Below are 17,354 nucleotides of genomic sequence, written 5' to 3'. Positions count from 1 at the left end.
ATTTATATAATAAGACCAAAATACCTTTACCACAACCCATGTGAACCGCACCTTGTCCTCCCTATTTTTTTGGGGTCAAACTCACCGAATCGACGCGGCTCCAGCGCTCACCTACTACCATAATACCCTTTAGCTACGAACATTCCATCGGCCAGGCCAACCCTGTTCCCTTCTGGACAATATCGCAGCATTCCTCTTCCCATTCTTAAACGTATTACAATGTGAAGTTCTATTCAAGCTTTAACTCAGCCCCTGTATCATTGGCTAGATACAGGGCAGAGAGGTATCATGCCTTTTACGATTCAACACACAATACGATCTATAAAGCAATGAACAATGCCAGTTTTGGGTACTTCCAGCCACCCCATTTTGTTGCAATTAAATCGTCTCTCACACCGAAAGGAACCCTTCTAGTGCAATTAAATCAGCACTCACAGAAATAAACTGGGAGAACAAGAACCTTATCAGAGAACACAGAACGCAGAATTGAATACAAAATAGGGATATTTATACACGGTCAAGAAGCTTCTCGAGTCGGTGATGGTGGCTTCTTCTGGAAGCTATCTAACTCTCAAAACTGGCTCTGAATTCTCTAGAAAAAACTAGACTTAGCACATTTAATGCAGGTAGTTGGAATTAATGCTTTCCAACAAACCTCACATTCAAACTGGGAGAACAGGAACCTCACATTCCTCAGGCTGAGAATATCCAACAAGATGTGATTGATAAGTACACATAGATGATGAAGTTGGAAGCAGAGCATCTTGCAAACTTAGAATAGCAAGAGAGGATTTATGCACACATTTTGGCATTAAAGACAGGAGTTAATAGGTTATATGCCAATAAACATACCTTATCTATTCAGATGGATTTGAAATTTGAGCACTACAAGCTGCCCATTGAGTAATCAGAATGCACGCTAGAGTTAATAATCATTACGAATTGGCAACGTTTTTTCGTTCTCTTTACAGTGGGACAGTGGAAATCCACAGCAGGATTATTTTTAAAAACTATAGGACGGTGGAATCCCACCCCTGCAAAAAATTATTATAAAGCACACACCAGGGCAAGTATACAACACAACTTATTTGTTCTATAAATAATGCAATTGTCAATTTAGTTGATTAATAAACTATTCCTGAAAAGCACTCACAACTGTCATTTTTCTGTTTTGCCAAACTATGGTGGCTCAAAAGTTAGGCAGAGTTTCATAGCTATCAATGAACCCAGAAGTTCCTCACAGGTAGAGCACATCAAGGGACCGATGAAGGGCAGTTCCTTTCGGAGGTAAATTTTTCCTTCTTCAATTGGGAATCGTCCAATAGTGCTCCTTCACCTCCATGTCTGAAAAAACATCATTGCTCTCAACCCAAGTCTTGCAACATTAGATTTAGTATAATCCAGTCAACAATGCTTGCAGATTGTTAACTGAAATATTTCAACAAATGCTAAGCTGTAGTGGTAGATTTAGCTTTACTGTCCAACCTTTTTTCATCAAAGGGTTGCAATGCAAAGCAATTCTTAGCACCCAATTAAGCACTCTGGCTGTATTAAGCCCGGCTGCCCAGTAGCTTCTTATGCAGTAATAGGACCACAGCTCTCCTCCGCAACCCTCATGGAAGACGCCCGCCCGCTCTGTGAGTTATCTACAGCCCTCATGGAAGACCCCCTTCCGCTATATGAGTTATCTACAGCCCTCCTGGAAGAACCCCGTCCGCTCTGTGAGTTATCTGTAGCCCTCCTCGAAGAACCCCGCCCGCTCCGCGAATTATCTGCCCATTCTCTGTTTCTGCCCGTGAGCCTTTTCAATGTTTGCTTCAGAGATTGCAAATAAACATTGAGCTCTTGCTGAGAACCGGTAGATGATTCTTGATTCCTAGGATAAGCGGGCATCCTTCGCTCCGAATAAGACCTTAGAAACGAAGAGGGATACATGGATGATATGGTAAATCGCTCTGATCTTAAACCACGCGCTGATCCACTTGTGTCTCGGCTGCAGGAGGCGGCGCTGCTCATTGAAACCTGCTTTGAGAGGCGAGGGCGGGTTACAGAGGTGGACGGGCTCTGAGAGAGCGCAGTGAAGCTACAATTCCTTTGCAGACCTGGTTTTAACCCTTCTGTTGTGCAAATATACCATTCCGTGGCCAACTGATCGGACTCCTTGCGCAGCCTCACCAGAGAATGCCCCGTTGAGTTCGAGCGACGGAATTTCTTGCCCCGATCCAGGCCCAGCCCAGAGAGCGATTTTTTAGAATCGGCGCTCTCTGGTGCCACGGGGGTTTCGACATCGTTGTCCATGCGAACGCTCCCGTTCCTCGCTCCGTCCACCACAATTGTTACCTCCTCCAGTGGCGTGATCTCGGGCAGTTCGATGATTCCGTAGCCCGTGCCCGTGGGGTTCGCGTGGTCCGTGGGCACCAGATCGGTTCGGCAGACCGGGCACGTTGTGTGGGAGAAGAGCCACATATCAATGCAGTCCGGATGGAAAGCGTGGCTGCATTTGGGCAGCAAGCGGAGCTGCTCGTCGTCTCCGAATTCGCTGAGACAGACCGCGCATTCGAGCGTTTCTTTGGTTTGCGTCTTGAGGCCCTTCACGAGATCGTAGCTGAACACCGGAAAGCTTTCGATGACGGCCCTGTCGAGACCACTGTTGCCCTGGTTCTGCCTCCGGGCCTGTGCGTTGGCCCCTCTTGCTCCTCTCAGGCTTTCGTCTCCTCTAATGTATTTGGTGCAGAAGATAGAGAAACAGCCCACGAAGAAAAACACGCCCACCAGCACAAACAGGATAATGGCTGTGGATGGGTTAAACCCAGCGTTGAAGCCGCCATAGTAATCATTGTTAAAACTACCGTTGGAGCCGCCGTAGAGATCGGTGTTGTTATCGGGAGGGCTATTGCTGTTATCGGCCAATCTCAGAGCAGAAAATGGGGCAGCAAGACTAAGGTTCTCAGAGTTTCCTACGACCACCAAATTAAAACCTCTGCCATTAGCAGGTGGGTTCTTCGAACGATTCACCAAAGCTAATCGTCTACTCTTCATTCCTAACCCGATGAATCCACACGACTGACAAAATTGAAATTCCAGCGATCTCTCCTTGCAGAGAAATGGCTCACGGCATCTTGCTTTATATAAATTTAATAAGCACATGTATTTAATCTTTGATTCCAAGTTGCCGTGGCCTCCAAGAAATCTATGCATCTGGTACTTACTAATTGTCCATATGCTGGCCTTGACCTGAAAAGAGCTGGCCTGCTGCATCTGTGGGGCATACGCTGGCATTGACCTGAAAAGAGCTGGCCTGCTGCATCTGTGGGGCAGAGGATAGTTGTTAGTGCAGGTGTGGAGAGTTAATAACCATATAAATTTAATTGGTAAAGTTTTGTGTTTGCTTGGTTTATTTTTTTAAAATTATATGCATGAATTGTGTTAGTATACGGTTAAAATTTTCTTTAATCGATTAGAATTATAAACTTTTATTAAACTTTGTAAATGAAATGTTTTTTTAATAGAAGTTAAATGTGTAATTTTTTTGAAGTGTAAAGTTATATTATAAGTAGATATAAGTTTTCAATTAATTAAAGTTAAATCTTAAATTTATTTTAAAATTTAAAAAATAGAATTATGGTTATATATTTTGTTTTGTAAATTAGAATTTTTATGGATTAAATATAAATACATTTGTTGCTATGAATTTTTTTCTAATATAATATTCTCTATTTTAAAGGTATTAAAATATAGATGAATGATAGTGAGATTGGCAAAGTAAATGTAAAGAGACAAAAGAAACAATTAGAGAAGAGAATCAATCAAATTGGGGCTAATCCTCAAGGTGGCTTATTTTTCCTTTCTTTTTCAAAACCTCAATCCAACCTTCCAAAGGTAGTTTGATCAAAGCAATCTGCAAATTATCACTGCACGTTGAAGGAGATTCCTTATTAAAGTCTGTAGAAGTCGACTCATGAGTTCGTTTTAAAATACTCAAAGACGCATTACTATTCAATATCTATGTGCTTTGTCAAAGGAGCATGGTCCACACCCGGAGTTGTAGGAGCTGTTTGAGGCCTTAAGTCTTGGACCTTGTCCCCCGGATGGATTTTATCATCTGCTTCTTCATCGTCCTTGTTCGACATAGAGGAGGTCTTGCCCTCCATAGGAGGAGGGTTGTAGGGCTTCCAACTTTTAGATCTAATTTCTATTAAAAGTTAAACATCAAACAAGAATTTTGTAAGTGACCTATTTAATGACAAAAGTGGCAACAAAAAACAGTATTCTCGTAGTCCAAAAACCGGGTCCAGTGAAAATCTCCAATTTTTATATTCATTTGGTTTAGCATCCCTTTACTGATATGGATTTCAACACAAATTCTTCCATAGATGTATACACCAAGCTACCCATGAGAGGCATCGATAGTAAGGTAGCAACCCAAAGAGTCTCCAATGCCTTAAAAGATTGTGTAGTGCCACATGTGAGTTTTCATATTAGGAAGCCTGGCCGATATTTCCATCTTGGTAATGACAGTTGTGAAAGGGTCAAAATATGGGAACCAAGGGGTTGAAAAAAGTCCAACATTGCCCCCAAAATCAGGGCCCTTCAAATAAAACTTTGTGATTATCTTTTGATTCCCCAAATAACACAATGAAGAAGCCTTTTGAGCAGAAAATAAACTTGCGATTCTTACTCCATATAAAATGGATCCATTGGTAGAGATTGACTATGTGCGCGTAGAAGCCATTAAAATGACATATTAGAACTGCCTCTAAATACATCTGATGAAGATCCTCCATATCTGAGTGAGAGATTTTTGAGGGAACTTCCTTATATTTTTCCATCAAAAATGGTCCATGAGTCATCTAGGCCTGCTTTGCCTTGGGGGGAGGGAGAGGTGCAAGCATGGATGACATATTTATAAGAAAATTTTGAGAGGAGGAAGGCTTACCTGTAATCCCCCCTCGTAGATGAAGAACCATAAAAATAATGGCATCTTTACCAATGTTGTAAATTGAGAGAGGAGAAGCATTGTCCAACTGCTTCCTTTGAAAAAGAAGGTATTGCATGCCTAAGGGGATACTCACTCAGAGCTGTAAATAAAACTTGAGGTCTCAAACTAGATTTGCAGATCAAACCCTAATGAGTAGTGACTACCTAGAGGAGAGCTTAACAAAGATTTGATAACAAGTTGGTGAATCTGGCGCACAATCTCCTAACAACATATAAGTAAGGAGTGGTACGGGAATTTCTCGGCTCGCCTCTCTATGGGAGCCTCTTGTTTTGTTTGAATAGAATTGCATATTGTAATATGTTTTAGCCACAAGATTAGGGTCCTCTAACCTTGTAGATCAAATTCTGAAGAAGCTGATTCATGAGCTCATTATAATATACCTGAAGAAGCATTACTATTCAATATTTATGTGCTTTGTCGAAGGAGCATGGTCTGCACCAAGAGCTATAAGAGATGTTTGAGGCCTTAAGTCATGGACTTTATCCCCCAGATGGATTTCATCATTCGTTTCTTCATCATATTTGTTCGACGTAGAGGAGACCTTGCCCTCCATAGGAGGAGGGTTATAGACTTCCAACTTTTAGATCTAGAATTACGCATGTTCTGCTTCTGTTGAAAATTAAACATCGAACTAAGAATTTTGTAAGGGGCCTATTTGATGACAAAAGTGGCAACAAAAAGCAATATTCTCACAGTCCAAAGCCCGTGTCCAATGAAAATCTCCAATTTTTATATTGATTTGGTTTAGCAGACCTTTACTCATATCGATTTCAACACAAATTCTTCCATAATTGTATACACCAAGCTACCCATGAGAGGCATCAATGGTAAGGTAGAAACCCAAAGACTCTCCAATGCCCTAAAAGATTACTTAGTGCCACAAGTGAGTTTCCATATTAGGAAATCCGACCCATATTGCCATCTTGGTAATGATAATTGTGATAGGGTCCAAATATGGGAACCAAGGGGTTAAAAAAAGTCCAACATTTCCCCAAAACCAAGGCCTTTTTTATAAAACTTTTTGATAATCTTCTGATTCCCCAAATAACACAATGAAGAAGCCTTTTGAGCATAAAATAAAATTGCAATTATTAGTCCATACGAAATGGATACATTGGTAGAGATTGGTTGTGTGGTGCTAGAAGCCATTAAAATGACATATTAGAGCCACCTCTAAATACAATTGATGAATATACTTCAGATCTAAGTGGGATATTTCTAAGGAGGGAACTTCCTTAGATTTTTCCACCAAAAATGGTCTAGGAGCCATCTGGGCCTACTCTGCCTTGAGGGAGCGGGGGAGAGGGGGCGACCTTGGATGAAAAATTTATAAGAAAAAGTCCAAGAGGAGGAAGACTTACCTCTAATCCCCCTTCGTAGATGAAGAACCATATAAACAATATCATCTTTACTATTGTTATGAATTGAGAGAGTAGAAGCATGGTCCGACTACTTACTTTGAAAAAACAAGTGTTGCATGCTTAAGGGAATACTCACTCGAAGCTGTAAATAAAATTTGAGGTCTCTAACCAGATCTCAGGAGAAAGCCCTAATGAACAGTGACTTCTAAGAGGGGAGCTTAACAAAGATCTCATAACAAGTTGGTGAATCTGGCACACGATCTGAATTGGATCCATGAAGAATAATCAAAAGAACCATGGCTATATCAGGTCGGGACAGACATCAAAGAATTCAAAACAATGATCAAAAACACCTCTAAACCAGTGGCAGTGGCAGCCAGCGTGGAACGACGAGGACCTCAGTCAAAGCGTGCTGACCGAGGCCCATGGAGACTGCGCGGGAGGCGAAATTAGCCCCTAGGAGGCCCAGATCAGGAAACATAGGAGGTATCGCTGGGCGAAAACCCTCAAAATGGAGAAGCCTCGAGCACTTGGTCGCATGGAGAGCCGGAGAACCGAAGGACAAAAGGCGAAAAGGCTAAAAGCTAAAAGGCGAGACCTGCTCCGAAACCAGCGGTATTGATCGGGGGCTCCTTGGGTGGTAAGCAGTTTTGGTGAAATTGGAGCGATTCCACTCAGCGGCTGACGCGTGGCAAGCGAAGGAGAGAGAAAACTGCCGCTCATCGCGCGCTAATGGTCGAGCAAGTCAACCGCGTGAAATGAGCAGATGGCGTTGGATCTGGGGGATCCAAATCGGACGGTTGACATCGCGCCTGATGGCAAGACTAGATTTAATGAGGGAATAAGCCACGATTCAGAAGAATTTGAGGTCTGCTTTGACCGCCACGGTGGAGGAAGACTCATTCCACGACGTAACCGAAGAATTGAACTGACGAAGCAGGCTGGCGCAGTTTACAGGAGGACATGTGGCCACTCCCTGTGAGCCTGATGATGATGCCGAACAGGGAACTCCAAGCGCAGCTGCAGAAGGCGATTCGATGGAGGTGGAAGAGGAACTGAACAGCCATAGGCTCGAATGGTCTTAAAGCCATGAACAAAAGACAGAAGACATAGGAGAGGAAGAATCGAAGATAGAAGACAGAGAAGCAAAGAAGACAGTGAAGCAAAGAAAAGCAGAAAGAAGACAGAGGGCCGAGTTGACCAAAGGCAGCGTCGAGCACCAGAGAGCTTGAGAGATTCAAGCCATCCCCGAGAGGATTTGTCAGACCAGAGAGGTCAAAGAGCTGGTAGGCAAAAGAGTTTGTGCACTCCAGTGGCTTGGGGAATCCAAGAACCACCCTGCCAAGAAAATCTGTTTCAAGAAACTCATATTGAGCTCCTGCATTGTAATTCTTTGCTTAAGACACAATAAAATAAGGCCACCACTGAGAGTTGGACCGGAGATGTAGCCCTAGAGGATAGGGTGAACTCCTTATTAATTTCTTGTGTTCTTGTATTTTTCTTATTGTATTTCTCTGTTGTCTTTCCATTTCAAGTGTCTATGTATTTGCAATTTGATCGATCCGTTGCTTAAATAACATAGACACGCACACCAGCACATGAGTTTGTAATACCTTTATTCAACAAATCTTTAACTGAGGTCACTCATAAGGTGATTATCAGATCAAGTGGTATCAGAGCTTTAGGTTGTAAGGTTAGACAAGCTTGTGTTGGTTTAGCTGTTGAATGCTCACTAGATCAAAGCTCAAATTAGGAGAAGGAGATTTGGTCGAAACTAATCATGAAACTGGGAGAGTCTATCCTCGGAAGAAAATGTTAGAAGAAGGTTCTGTAGGGCCAGACCCTCAATTCCTAGAAAGTTTCCTAGCTATAAAGTCTATGGTAGAAGAAATGTATAGGGACTTTAGAAAGCATAAGGATGAGGATTCATCAGGTTCTAAACAAAACAAAGAAGAAGATGAGTCTCATTCCCATGACCACTCAAAAGGAAAAGGGAAAGAGGAAAGATTTCTCACACCTCCTAATAGCCCTATGCATAATAAGAAAGCATCGTTGATCAAGCTAGATGTTAAATTTGACTTGCCTATATATGATGGAGAGCTAAATGCTAAAAAGTTGGACAATTGGATTAGACAAATTGATGTGTATTGCAGAGTATAGAACATAGACTTAGACAAGAGCAAGATTCAGCTGGCAAGCCTACACCTAGGAGGCACTGCCTTGGTTTGGTGGGAAGGTAGGACCCAAGCTGACATGAAAAGACATGGTAAGACCATCTCTATCTGGAGTGAATTTGTTTCTGCAATTAAAAAGCAATTCTATCCATTGGCCTACATGCAACAAGCCATGATGAGTTGGCAAACTCTTCGACAATTGAAAGGGCAAAGTGTGCAAGGGTACACTCAAGAATTTAGAAAGAGAGCATTGATTCTAGGGATCTCATTAGACTCACCAGAGACTCTTTTGAAGTACATTGGTGGTCTACACAGCTACATGAGGCATACCATCCTCATGTTCAATCCCACTAGTATAGATGAGGTATCTATACAAGCTACTCATCTAGAAGCTAGAGGAAAGAATGGAAATCCAGAAGTTGGGGGACCATCCCAACCCACTGCAAGTAAGAGCAAGGAGAAAAGAAAGCAGAAGTGGAAAGCAAGGAAGGCTAACACTGCACAGAAAAGCAAAGCTTCATGCACTCACTGTAAAAAGGATGGGCATGAAGATGAGCATTGTCAGATTCTGCATCCAAAGCTGAGACCTAAGAAGTCCGAGGGCAAGAAGAAGAAGACTGCTGCAACTATTCAGAAAGATTTGGGGTCAGAATTAGGAGATGAAACAACTATTGCAGCCACAGGTATAAAAGGTAAGAATTTTGAAGCATCTGCTAGTAATTCTACTCAATCTGTTATTGATGAAGAAAATGAGAGAAAAAGACATGAGCTTTTCCGTATTCGAGTTATTTCCAAACATCAAAAGATTGATACTCTGTTTGATAGTGGCTCACAAGTAAATTTAATTTCTGGAGCAATTGTAAAGAAATTGGGATTAGCAACCACACCTCATAAGAAACCATACCCATTAGGATGGTTGAATGATAAAGCACAACTACAAGTGACTAGACAGTGCAAACTCAAGTTTTCTTTTGGGTCAGCATTTGTAGATGAGGTGGAGTTAGACATAATTCCTTCGGATATATGTGGAAATGTTTTAGGCAGTCCTTACTTGTATGATAAAAAGGCTATTTTCTATAGAGTTGAGAACAAGTATCTGCTTGTTAAAGATGGAATTGAATACTTTGTAAGAGCTCATAAGCTCAAGAATAATTATACTCTCATAAACTCAGGGCAGATGAAAAGAATGATAAATTCATGCAAACAATTCTTACTGATGGTTGTAAAGGAAAAGAAACTTGATAAAACCAATGTATTTGAGGGTTGTAATGCTGAACAACAAGCTGATATAGAAAAGATTGTTTCAGAGTATGATGTCTTATTTAAAGAACCTAAAGGTATGCCACCCAAAAAGGAAATAGTACATGATATTATTTTGTATCAAGATGTTCCATTTCCTAACATTGGAATGTACAAGTTGTCTGCTTTAGAGAATTTTGAAATCAAGAAGCAGGTGCAGGAGTTGCTCGAGAAAGGGTTCATCAGGCCTAGCACATCACCATGTGGGTCACCAATCATTTTGGTGAGAAAGAAAGATGGCTCGTGGAGAATGTGCATTGACTACCGAGCACTGAATAAGATAACAATCAAAAATCATTATCCCCTTCCTCGCATAGATGATCTTTTAGATCAATTAAAGGAAGTTGTTTATTTCACCAAGCTAGACTTGCACAGTGGATACCATCAGGTCAGAGTTGCAGAACAAGATGCATGGAAGACTGCTTTCAAAACAAAGCAGGGATTGTATGAGTGGCTGGTTATACCTTTTGGCTTAACTAATGCTCCTGCTACTTTCATAAGATTAATGAATGATGCACTCAGACCTTTTCTTGATGATTTTGTTATCGTGTATCTGGATGACATTCTGATTTTTAGTAAAACGTGGGAAGAACATTTAAAGCATGTTAAGCAGACACTAGATTTTTTGAAAAGAGAAAAACTTTATGTTAAACTCTCAAAATGTGAATTTGGCAAAACATCTCTAAACTACTTCAGACATATAGTAGGGGGTGGTGAATTGAAAATAGATCCCTCTAAAGTGGTAGTCATTGTGAACTGGCCTAAACCCAAGTCTGCTACAGAAGTGAGAAGCTTCTTAGGAGCAACACAATATTGGAGGAAGTTCATTTCTAACTTTTCCTCAATTGCAGCTCCCTTACATGCTTTAACAGGATTGAACAAGGTGTTTCAGTGGGGAGGCAAACATCAGAACGCCTTCGACATCTTGAAAGAAAAGATTAGTACAACACCTGTACTAGCACTACTTGATCTGCAAAGACCATTTGAGATCCAAACAGATACCAGTGACTATGCCATGGGAGCAGTGTTGACTCAACACGGTAAACCCATATGTTATCATTCTAAGACTTTTAATCCTGCAGTAGTTAACTATCCTACATATGATAAAGAATTTTATGCATTAGTTCAGAGTGTGAAAAAGTGGAAACATTACTTAATGGGCAAAGAGACAGTAATACATATTGATCATCAACCACTTCAATATCTACACTCCCAAACTAAGTTGCAGCAATCAAGACATTACAGATGGATGGGTTTTCTACAACAGTTCCATTTAGTCATCAGATATAAAAAGGGCATACATAAAAAAGTTGCAAACATGTTATCTAGACCCATTATAAATGCATCTACCATACTCAAGCATAATTCTGTACTACATGAAAGTTACATTGAACAATATGATCAGGATATGGACTTTAAAGATGTATATGCAACTTTGAGTCAAGGCAAAAGAGTAGAAGAATTGGATTATCATGTGAAGGACCGACTCTTATATCATTGTGGGAAAGTTTGCATTCCACAAACTGAGAGAGTAAAGATAATTAGGGAAGCACACACTTCTCTGATATCAGGTCACTTTGGGATAAGTAAAACAGTTGCACAGCTGCAAAGGTTTTGTTATTGGCCGAAAATGAATGAGACAGTTTGTAGATATGTAAGAGGGTGTGCTATGTGTGCTAAAAGCAAGCCCAGTAACAGAAAACTAGGCTTGTACACTCTTTTGCTAGTACCTTCTCACCCTTGGGAAAGTGTTTCCATGGATTTTGTTGGAGGACTACCTAAATCTAGGAAAGGTCATGATTATCTATATGTTGTTGTGGATAGGTTCAACAAAATGTGTATTTTGATACCTTGTAATAAACAAATTACAGCTGAACAGACTACAAAATTATTCTTTGAACATGTATGGGTTGATTTTGGACTACCCACTTCTATTGTATCTGATTGAGACACTCGATTTGTGGGGAATTTTTGGTCAAGTCTGTGGGAACTAATGGACACCAAACTGAAGAAAAGCACAGCTTTTCATCCACAAACAGATGGCCAGACAGAAGTAGTTAACAGGACAGTGATCCAGTTACTGAGAGGATATTGCAGCAAACATCCTAAGCTTTGGGATGAACACTTGTGTTATGTGCAGCATGCTTACAACAGAGAAAAACATTCTTCTACACAGAGATCTCCTTTTGAGACCTGTTTTGGTTTCACACCAAGGTCTCCTTTGGATTTTGTCTTTGGTAAAGATACCATGGTTGATGGACACAGTGATGTGGACAAGGCAACTAGGTTCATTGAACAGATCCAGGAGATCCACCAGGCAGTACAGGAACAACTGGAAAAGAGCCAAGCCAAGTATAAGGCTAGGCATGACAAGCATTGGATGGAGCATAGTTTTCAAGTTGGTGACCAGGTCTGGTTGTATATCAGCAAGGATAGGATGCAAGGTGAAGGTAAAAAGCTAAAGCCTATCAGGTATGGACCCTTTAGGATACTTGAGAAGATTGGTGAAAATGATTTTCGCCTTGATCTACCAGCTTACATGCACATCTACTCAGTCGTAAATGCAGATTGCTTGAGATTGTTTGAACCTTCAATGGTTGAGGACCCTGAAGAGCAGAGTCAATTACCTTCTATTGATGACCTGCTACCTGAATATCTTAATGAGTTGCAGGAAGACATAGTGCTGGACAGGAAGGTGAGGACGACGTGCAGGGGAGATGTGGAGTACCTCAGAGTTGGGCTCAAAGGTTCAAAGCCAAGCAGTGCAAAGTGGATTGAGATTGGGCAAGTGAGAAAAAAATACCCTCACTTAGTCGATGCTTGAAAACCAACTTTTGGTGGTCCAAAAGCTTTTTCAGTGGGAAGGTCGTGATCTGAATTGGATCCATGAAGAATAATCAAAAGAACCATGGCTGTATCAGGTCGGGACAGACATCAAAGAATTCAAAACAGCGATCAAAAACACCTCTAAACCAGTGGCAGTGGTAGCCAGCATGGAACGACGAGGACCTCGGTCAAAGCGCGCTGACCGAGGCCCATGGAGACTGCGCGGGAGGCGAAATTAGCCCCAAGGAGGCATAGATCGGGAGACAGAGGAGGTATCGCTGGGCGAAAACCCTCAAAATGGAGAAGCGCCGAGCACTTGGTCGCATGGAGAGCCGGAGAACTGAAGGATAAAAGGTGAAAAGGCTAAAAGCTAAAAGGCGGGACCCGCTCCAAAACTGACGGTATTGATCGAGGGCTCCTTGGGCGGTAAGCAATTTTGGTGAAATCAGAGCGATTCCACTCAGCGACCGACGCGTGGCAAGCAGAGGAGAGAGAAAACCATCGCTCATCGTGCGCTAATGATCAAGCAAGTCAACCGCGCAAAATGAGCAGATGACGTTGGATCTGGGGGATCCAGATTGGACTATTGACGTCGCGCCTGACGACAAGACCAGATTTAACGAGGGAATAAGCCACGATTCAGAATAATTTGAGGCCCACTTTGACCACCACGGTGGAGGAAGACTCATTCCACGATGTAACTGAAGAATTGAACCGACAAAGCAGGCTCGCACAATTTACAGGAGGACATGTGGCCACTCCCTGTGAGCCTGATGATGACACCGAACAGGGAACTCCAAGCGCGGCTGCAGAAGGCGATCCGACGGAGGTGGAAGAGGAACTAAACAACCATAGGCTCGAATGGTCTTAAAGCCATGAACAGAAGACAAAAGACACAGGAGAGGAAGAACTGAAGACAGAAGACAGAGAAGCAAAGAAGACAGTGAAGCAAAAAAAAGCAGAAAGAAGACAGAGGGCCGAGCTGACCAAAGGTAGCGTCGAGCACCAAAGAGCTTGAGAGATTCAAGCCATCCCCGAGAGGATCTGTCAGACCAGAGAGGTCAAAGAGCTGGTAGGCAAAAGAGTCTGTGCACTCCAGTGGCTTGGGGAATCCAAGAACCACCCTGCCAAGCAAATTTGTTTCAGGAAACTCATATTGAGCTCCTGCATTGTAATTCTCTGCTTAAGACACAATAAAATAAGGCCACCACTGAGAGCTGGACTAGAGATGTAGCCCTGGAGGATAGGGTGAACTCCTTATTAATTTCTTGTGTTCTTGTATTTTGCTTATTGTATTTCTCTGCTGTCTTTCCATTTCAAGTGTCTGTGTATTTGCAATCTGATCGATCCGTTGCTTAAATAACATAGACACACACACCAACACATGAGTCTATAATACCTTTATTTAATAAATATTTAACTGAGGTCACTCATAGGGTGATTATCAGATCACGATCTCCTGATAACATATAAGCAAGGAGTAGTGTGAGGGTTTCTCCACCTTCCACTATATGGGAGCCTCTTGTTTCCTTTGAATGGAGCTAAATATCACCATAAATTTTAGCCATGGGATCAAGGTCCTCTAACCTTGTGAGATCGGAAACTGCTATAGTCGTGTCTAGATCTGGTTCTTTTGGGGTTTTTGTAATTGGATTGTTGTCTTCCTACAAGAGATTAACAACACCCTTAACCTGTGAACTCCCCTTGGGTACGGGCGATGGCCTTCTTGGCCTCTACGATAACGATTAATGCCTGACCTGCAGACGTAAAGGAAAATTCCCTTGTGAGATTCAGACCATAGACCCTTTGAGCCTAGATGTATTGATAGTCTGGATTGCCATAAGGGTTTTTGATCTCTAATGCTAAAAACTCTTTTTACATATTATTAAAAAGTATATAATTATATTAAAATAATTTTAATGATTATCATTATCGATAAAGATTTTGTTTTTATTACTATTAAAATTAGATTGAGACTGTTTTTAATTTTGAACTAAAAATTGATTTTTTTTTAATTAAAAAAAATAAATTAATAATTTAAATTCATATTCATAAATAATAATAAGTTTCATTACATTTAAATATCACATTTCAATACGCTTTAGCAATTAAATATTTTTTCAAAACTTAAAGTTAAAAACAAAACAAATTACTACTTTCTAATACAAATTAACTTATACTAGCAACTACACAGTTTCAAAAAAAAACTTTTAATAACACAAACAATCATAAATTTTTATTTATAAAATACAACAACACGAGCGGGACTACTTACAAATTGATTCCAAACACCAAAACACCAAAACTCCAGAGGATACAAATAACTAAATAAATTTAATTACATACAACGTAGGGATGACAAACAAATATTCATTTTTACTAGAACGTTACATGCACCCAAAATTTATAATAAAAAAAAAGCTTTAAATTTTACACCATGTTTAGTTTTAAATATGGAATTCAAAATAATAATCAATATTTTCACATTTTTACATGCTAACATTTCACCTTGTTTAATTTTACATAGTGTGAATGCATATTGCAGAGTTTGTTTGACATTGGTGTGCTCCTAAGGGAAAGGCCTTAAGAGATACATATCAATGTCATTGGCATTATATTTTAAGCATCGGAAAAGTGAGGTCCAACTCTTCCATCACATTTTGTTTTGAGAAACCTTGTTTGTGACTGGCCAATGATATATTTATTATTATAAATCTTGTTTTGTTTGTGAAAGATGCGATTGACAAACTATTACTATGGATTTTGTGTTATTTTGCGTGATTGTCGATGTTATTGGTGAGATAAAATAGACCACACAATATTATTCCAATTGCTGAAAAATTGTTCTCGTTTGTGTCATTAATTTCTATGCATTTGTTGTGGATGAGGTGTGATAGTTTTACTCTTTCTCCAATATAAATATTCATCCATTAATAGTTAGATCAAACAATGAAAAATGACATGTCACTTTAAATATGCAGTTCTCAATGGTGCGTATTTCCTTTGATAAACAAACACTACTTACTATTAGAAGGAACAAATACTTTCTGGAGGTACTTTAACTCAGAGTAGGTGAAACTGAAACTTTTATATCTGATCTCGTTGCCTTAAGTTTTATATCATTTAGTTGGTTTGAGATTATAGATTGAACAAATAATGTGCTTTCCTCAATTTCTGGAGTATATCCACTAGAATTGCATTACAGTTTGTTTGAGTAAAATCGAACATTCTCACCCTTTATGTTGCATTTGTTGCTCATAAACATTACAACTATCTCCTGTGTCTTTATGTTATTCTAAATCTCAAATCGTGTAATTAAACATGGGGCTCTTTATTGTTTATGCTATCTGGATATAGGCAAATGCAATGTCATATTTTTGTATATAATTATTTAATAATTTTTGGGTTTTCGAATTTTTAAGTTTAGTATTGTTTAAGGTTTAAGTGTATTAAGAAACTTGGCTTTGCTGATTGGCTCATCGTCGTGGTGGAATTTTCAAGCTTCATATGGCCTACAAACATTAAGATAGAAATTCATGTGAAAAGTGTCACTTTTATTATATTTTTTATTTTTATTTTTTTCATTTTGAAATGTTATGATTGGTTTGTGGGAAATTTTGAAATTTCAAATCGGCGAGAATGGGCCCAAGAACCTTAAACATATTTTCTTGGGAAAATATCACCGATGCTACATGAAACTATGATTTAATGTTAATGTTTTTAATGATTTTATTTTATTTAAGAGATGTATATCAAGGCCATTGGTATTATATTTCAAGCACTAGAAAACTCAGTGCCAACTTTGCCATCACATTGCGGAAAGATATTTACAATAGGTAAACCTTTCCATCCCATTGTCGTTTGTGTTTGTGACTAGCCAATATATTTCTTCCAATGCCATGGTAGGTGGAGTGGCGAGAGCCAAATAAAGATTCTCAACATGTTAGTTTCTTGCGTAGCACATGTTACCATAAAGATTCTTAACATGTTAGTTTCTTGCCTCAAGATACCTCTCTTCTTTGTATATGTTTTATTTTTTTTTAACTTTATTGGTTCTTTTTCCCTAAATTCTCTGTACCCTTCTTGTGCCAACTTCCTTTCGTACCCTTCTTGTGCCAACTTCCTTTCGCCGAGAAAATGTTACCATAGAGATTCTTAACATGTTAGTTTAAGGTACCTTCTCTTGAAATACTTTATTCTTGCTTTAGACTTGAACCTGTATTTTTCTTTTCATCAAAATTTTTATATATTATATAATCCCAATTTTCATTACAGTAAAATTATATTTTGGAAAATAATTAAAACATCAAAGATGATAGGATTACATTAAACCATGATACATGATAGAATTGGAATTTAATCGAAGTTATGAATGGAAATCTGACTATTCAATAAGTCGAAATGAGAAGATAAAAACAGGGTTAGTCATTCAGTGAGTATTCGTTGCAAATTTCATCTATGCCACCGCATAAGCAGAAACTGACCCACCTCCTCCTCACTTATTACTTCCACCCCACCGACTCTCGTCACTTTGTTTTACTCAAACATATTTCACTTAATGGGCGAAATAGTAGATGGACAGATGTGAAAAATATAGACAAATACCTAATTTGACCAATTAAAAAAACCTTCAATATAAATATTGTTTATTTATTAATTTAATTATGGATTATTCATATCCATTAAATATGTGGA

General features: G+C 39.7%; 1 protein-coding gene across 1 annotated transcript; it reads right to left on the bottom strand.

Moving 5' to 3' along the window:
* Positions 1-1,100: 1,100 nt before the first annotated feature.
* On the bottom strand, positions 1,101-3,237 carry LOC149234497 (uncharacterized). Its single transcript, XM_089371854.1, has one exon. The coding sequence runs from the start codon at positions 3,196-3,198 to the stop codon at positions 1,576-1,578; it is 1,623 nt and encodes a 540-aa protein (XP_089227980.1). The 5' UTR covers positions 3,199-3,237; the 3' UTR covers positions 1,101-1,575.
* Positions 3,238-17,354: the final 14,117 nt, after the last annotated feature.

Source organism: Pinus tabuliformis, chromosome 8 (genome assembly GCF_031772625.1).
Source record: "Pinus tabuliformis cultivar Carrire ecotype Pingquan chromosome 8, CPIR1, whole genome shotgun sequence".
NCBI lineage: Eukaryota > Viridiplantae > Streptophyta > Pinopsida > Pinales > Pinaceae > Pinus > Pinus tabuliformis.
Note: the sequence above shows the minus strand (reverse complement) of the source record. Positions and strands in the feature narration are given on the sequence as shown.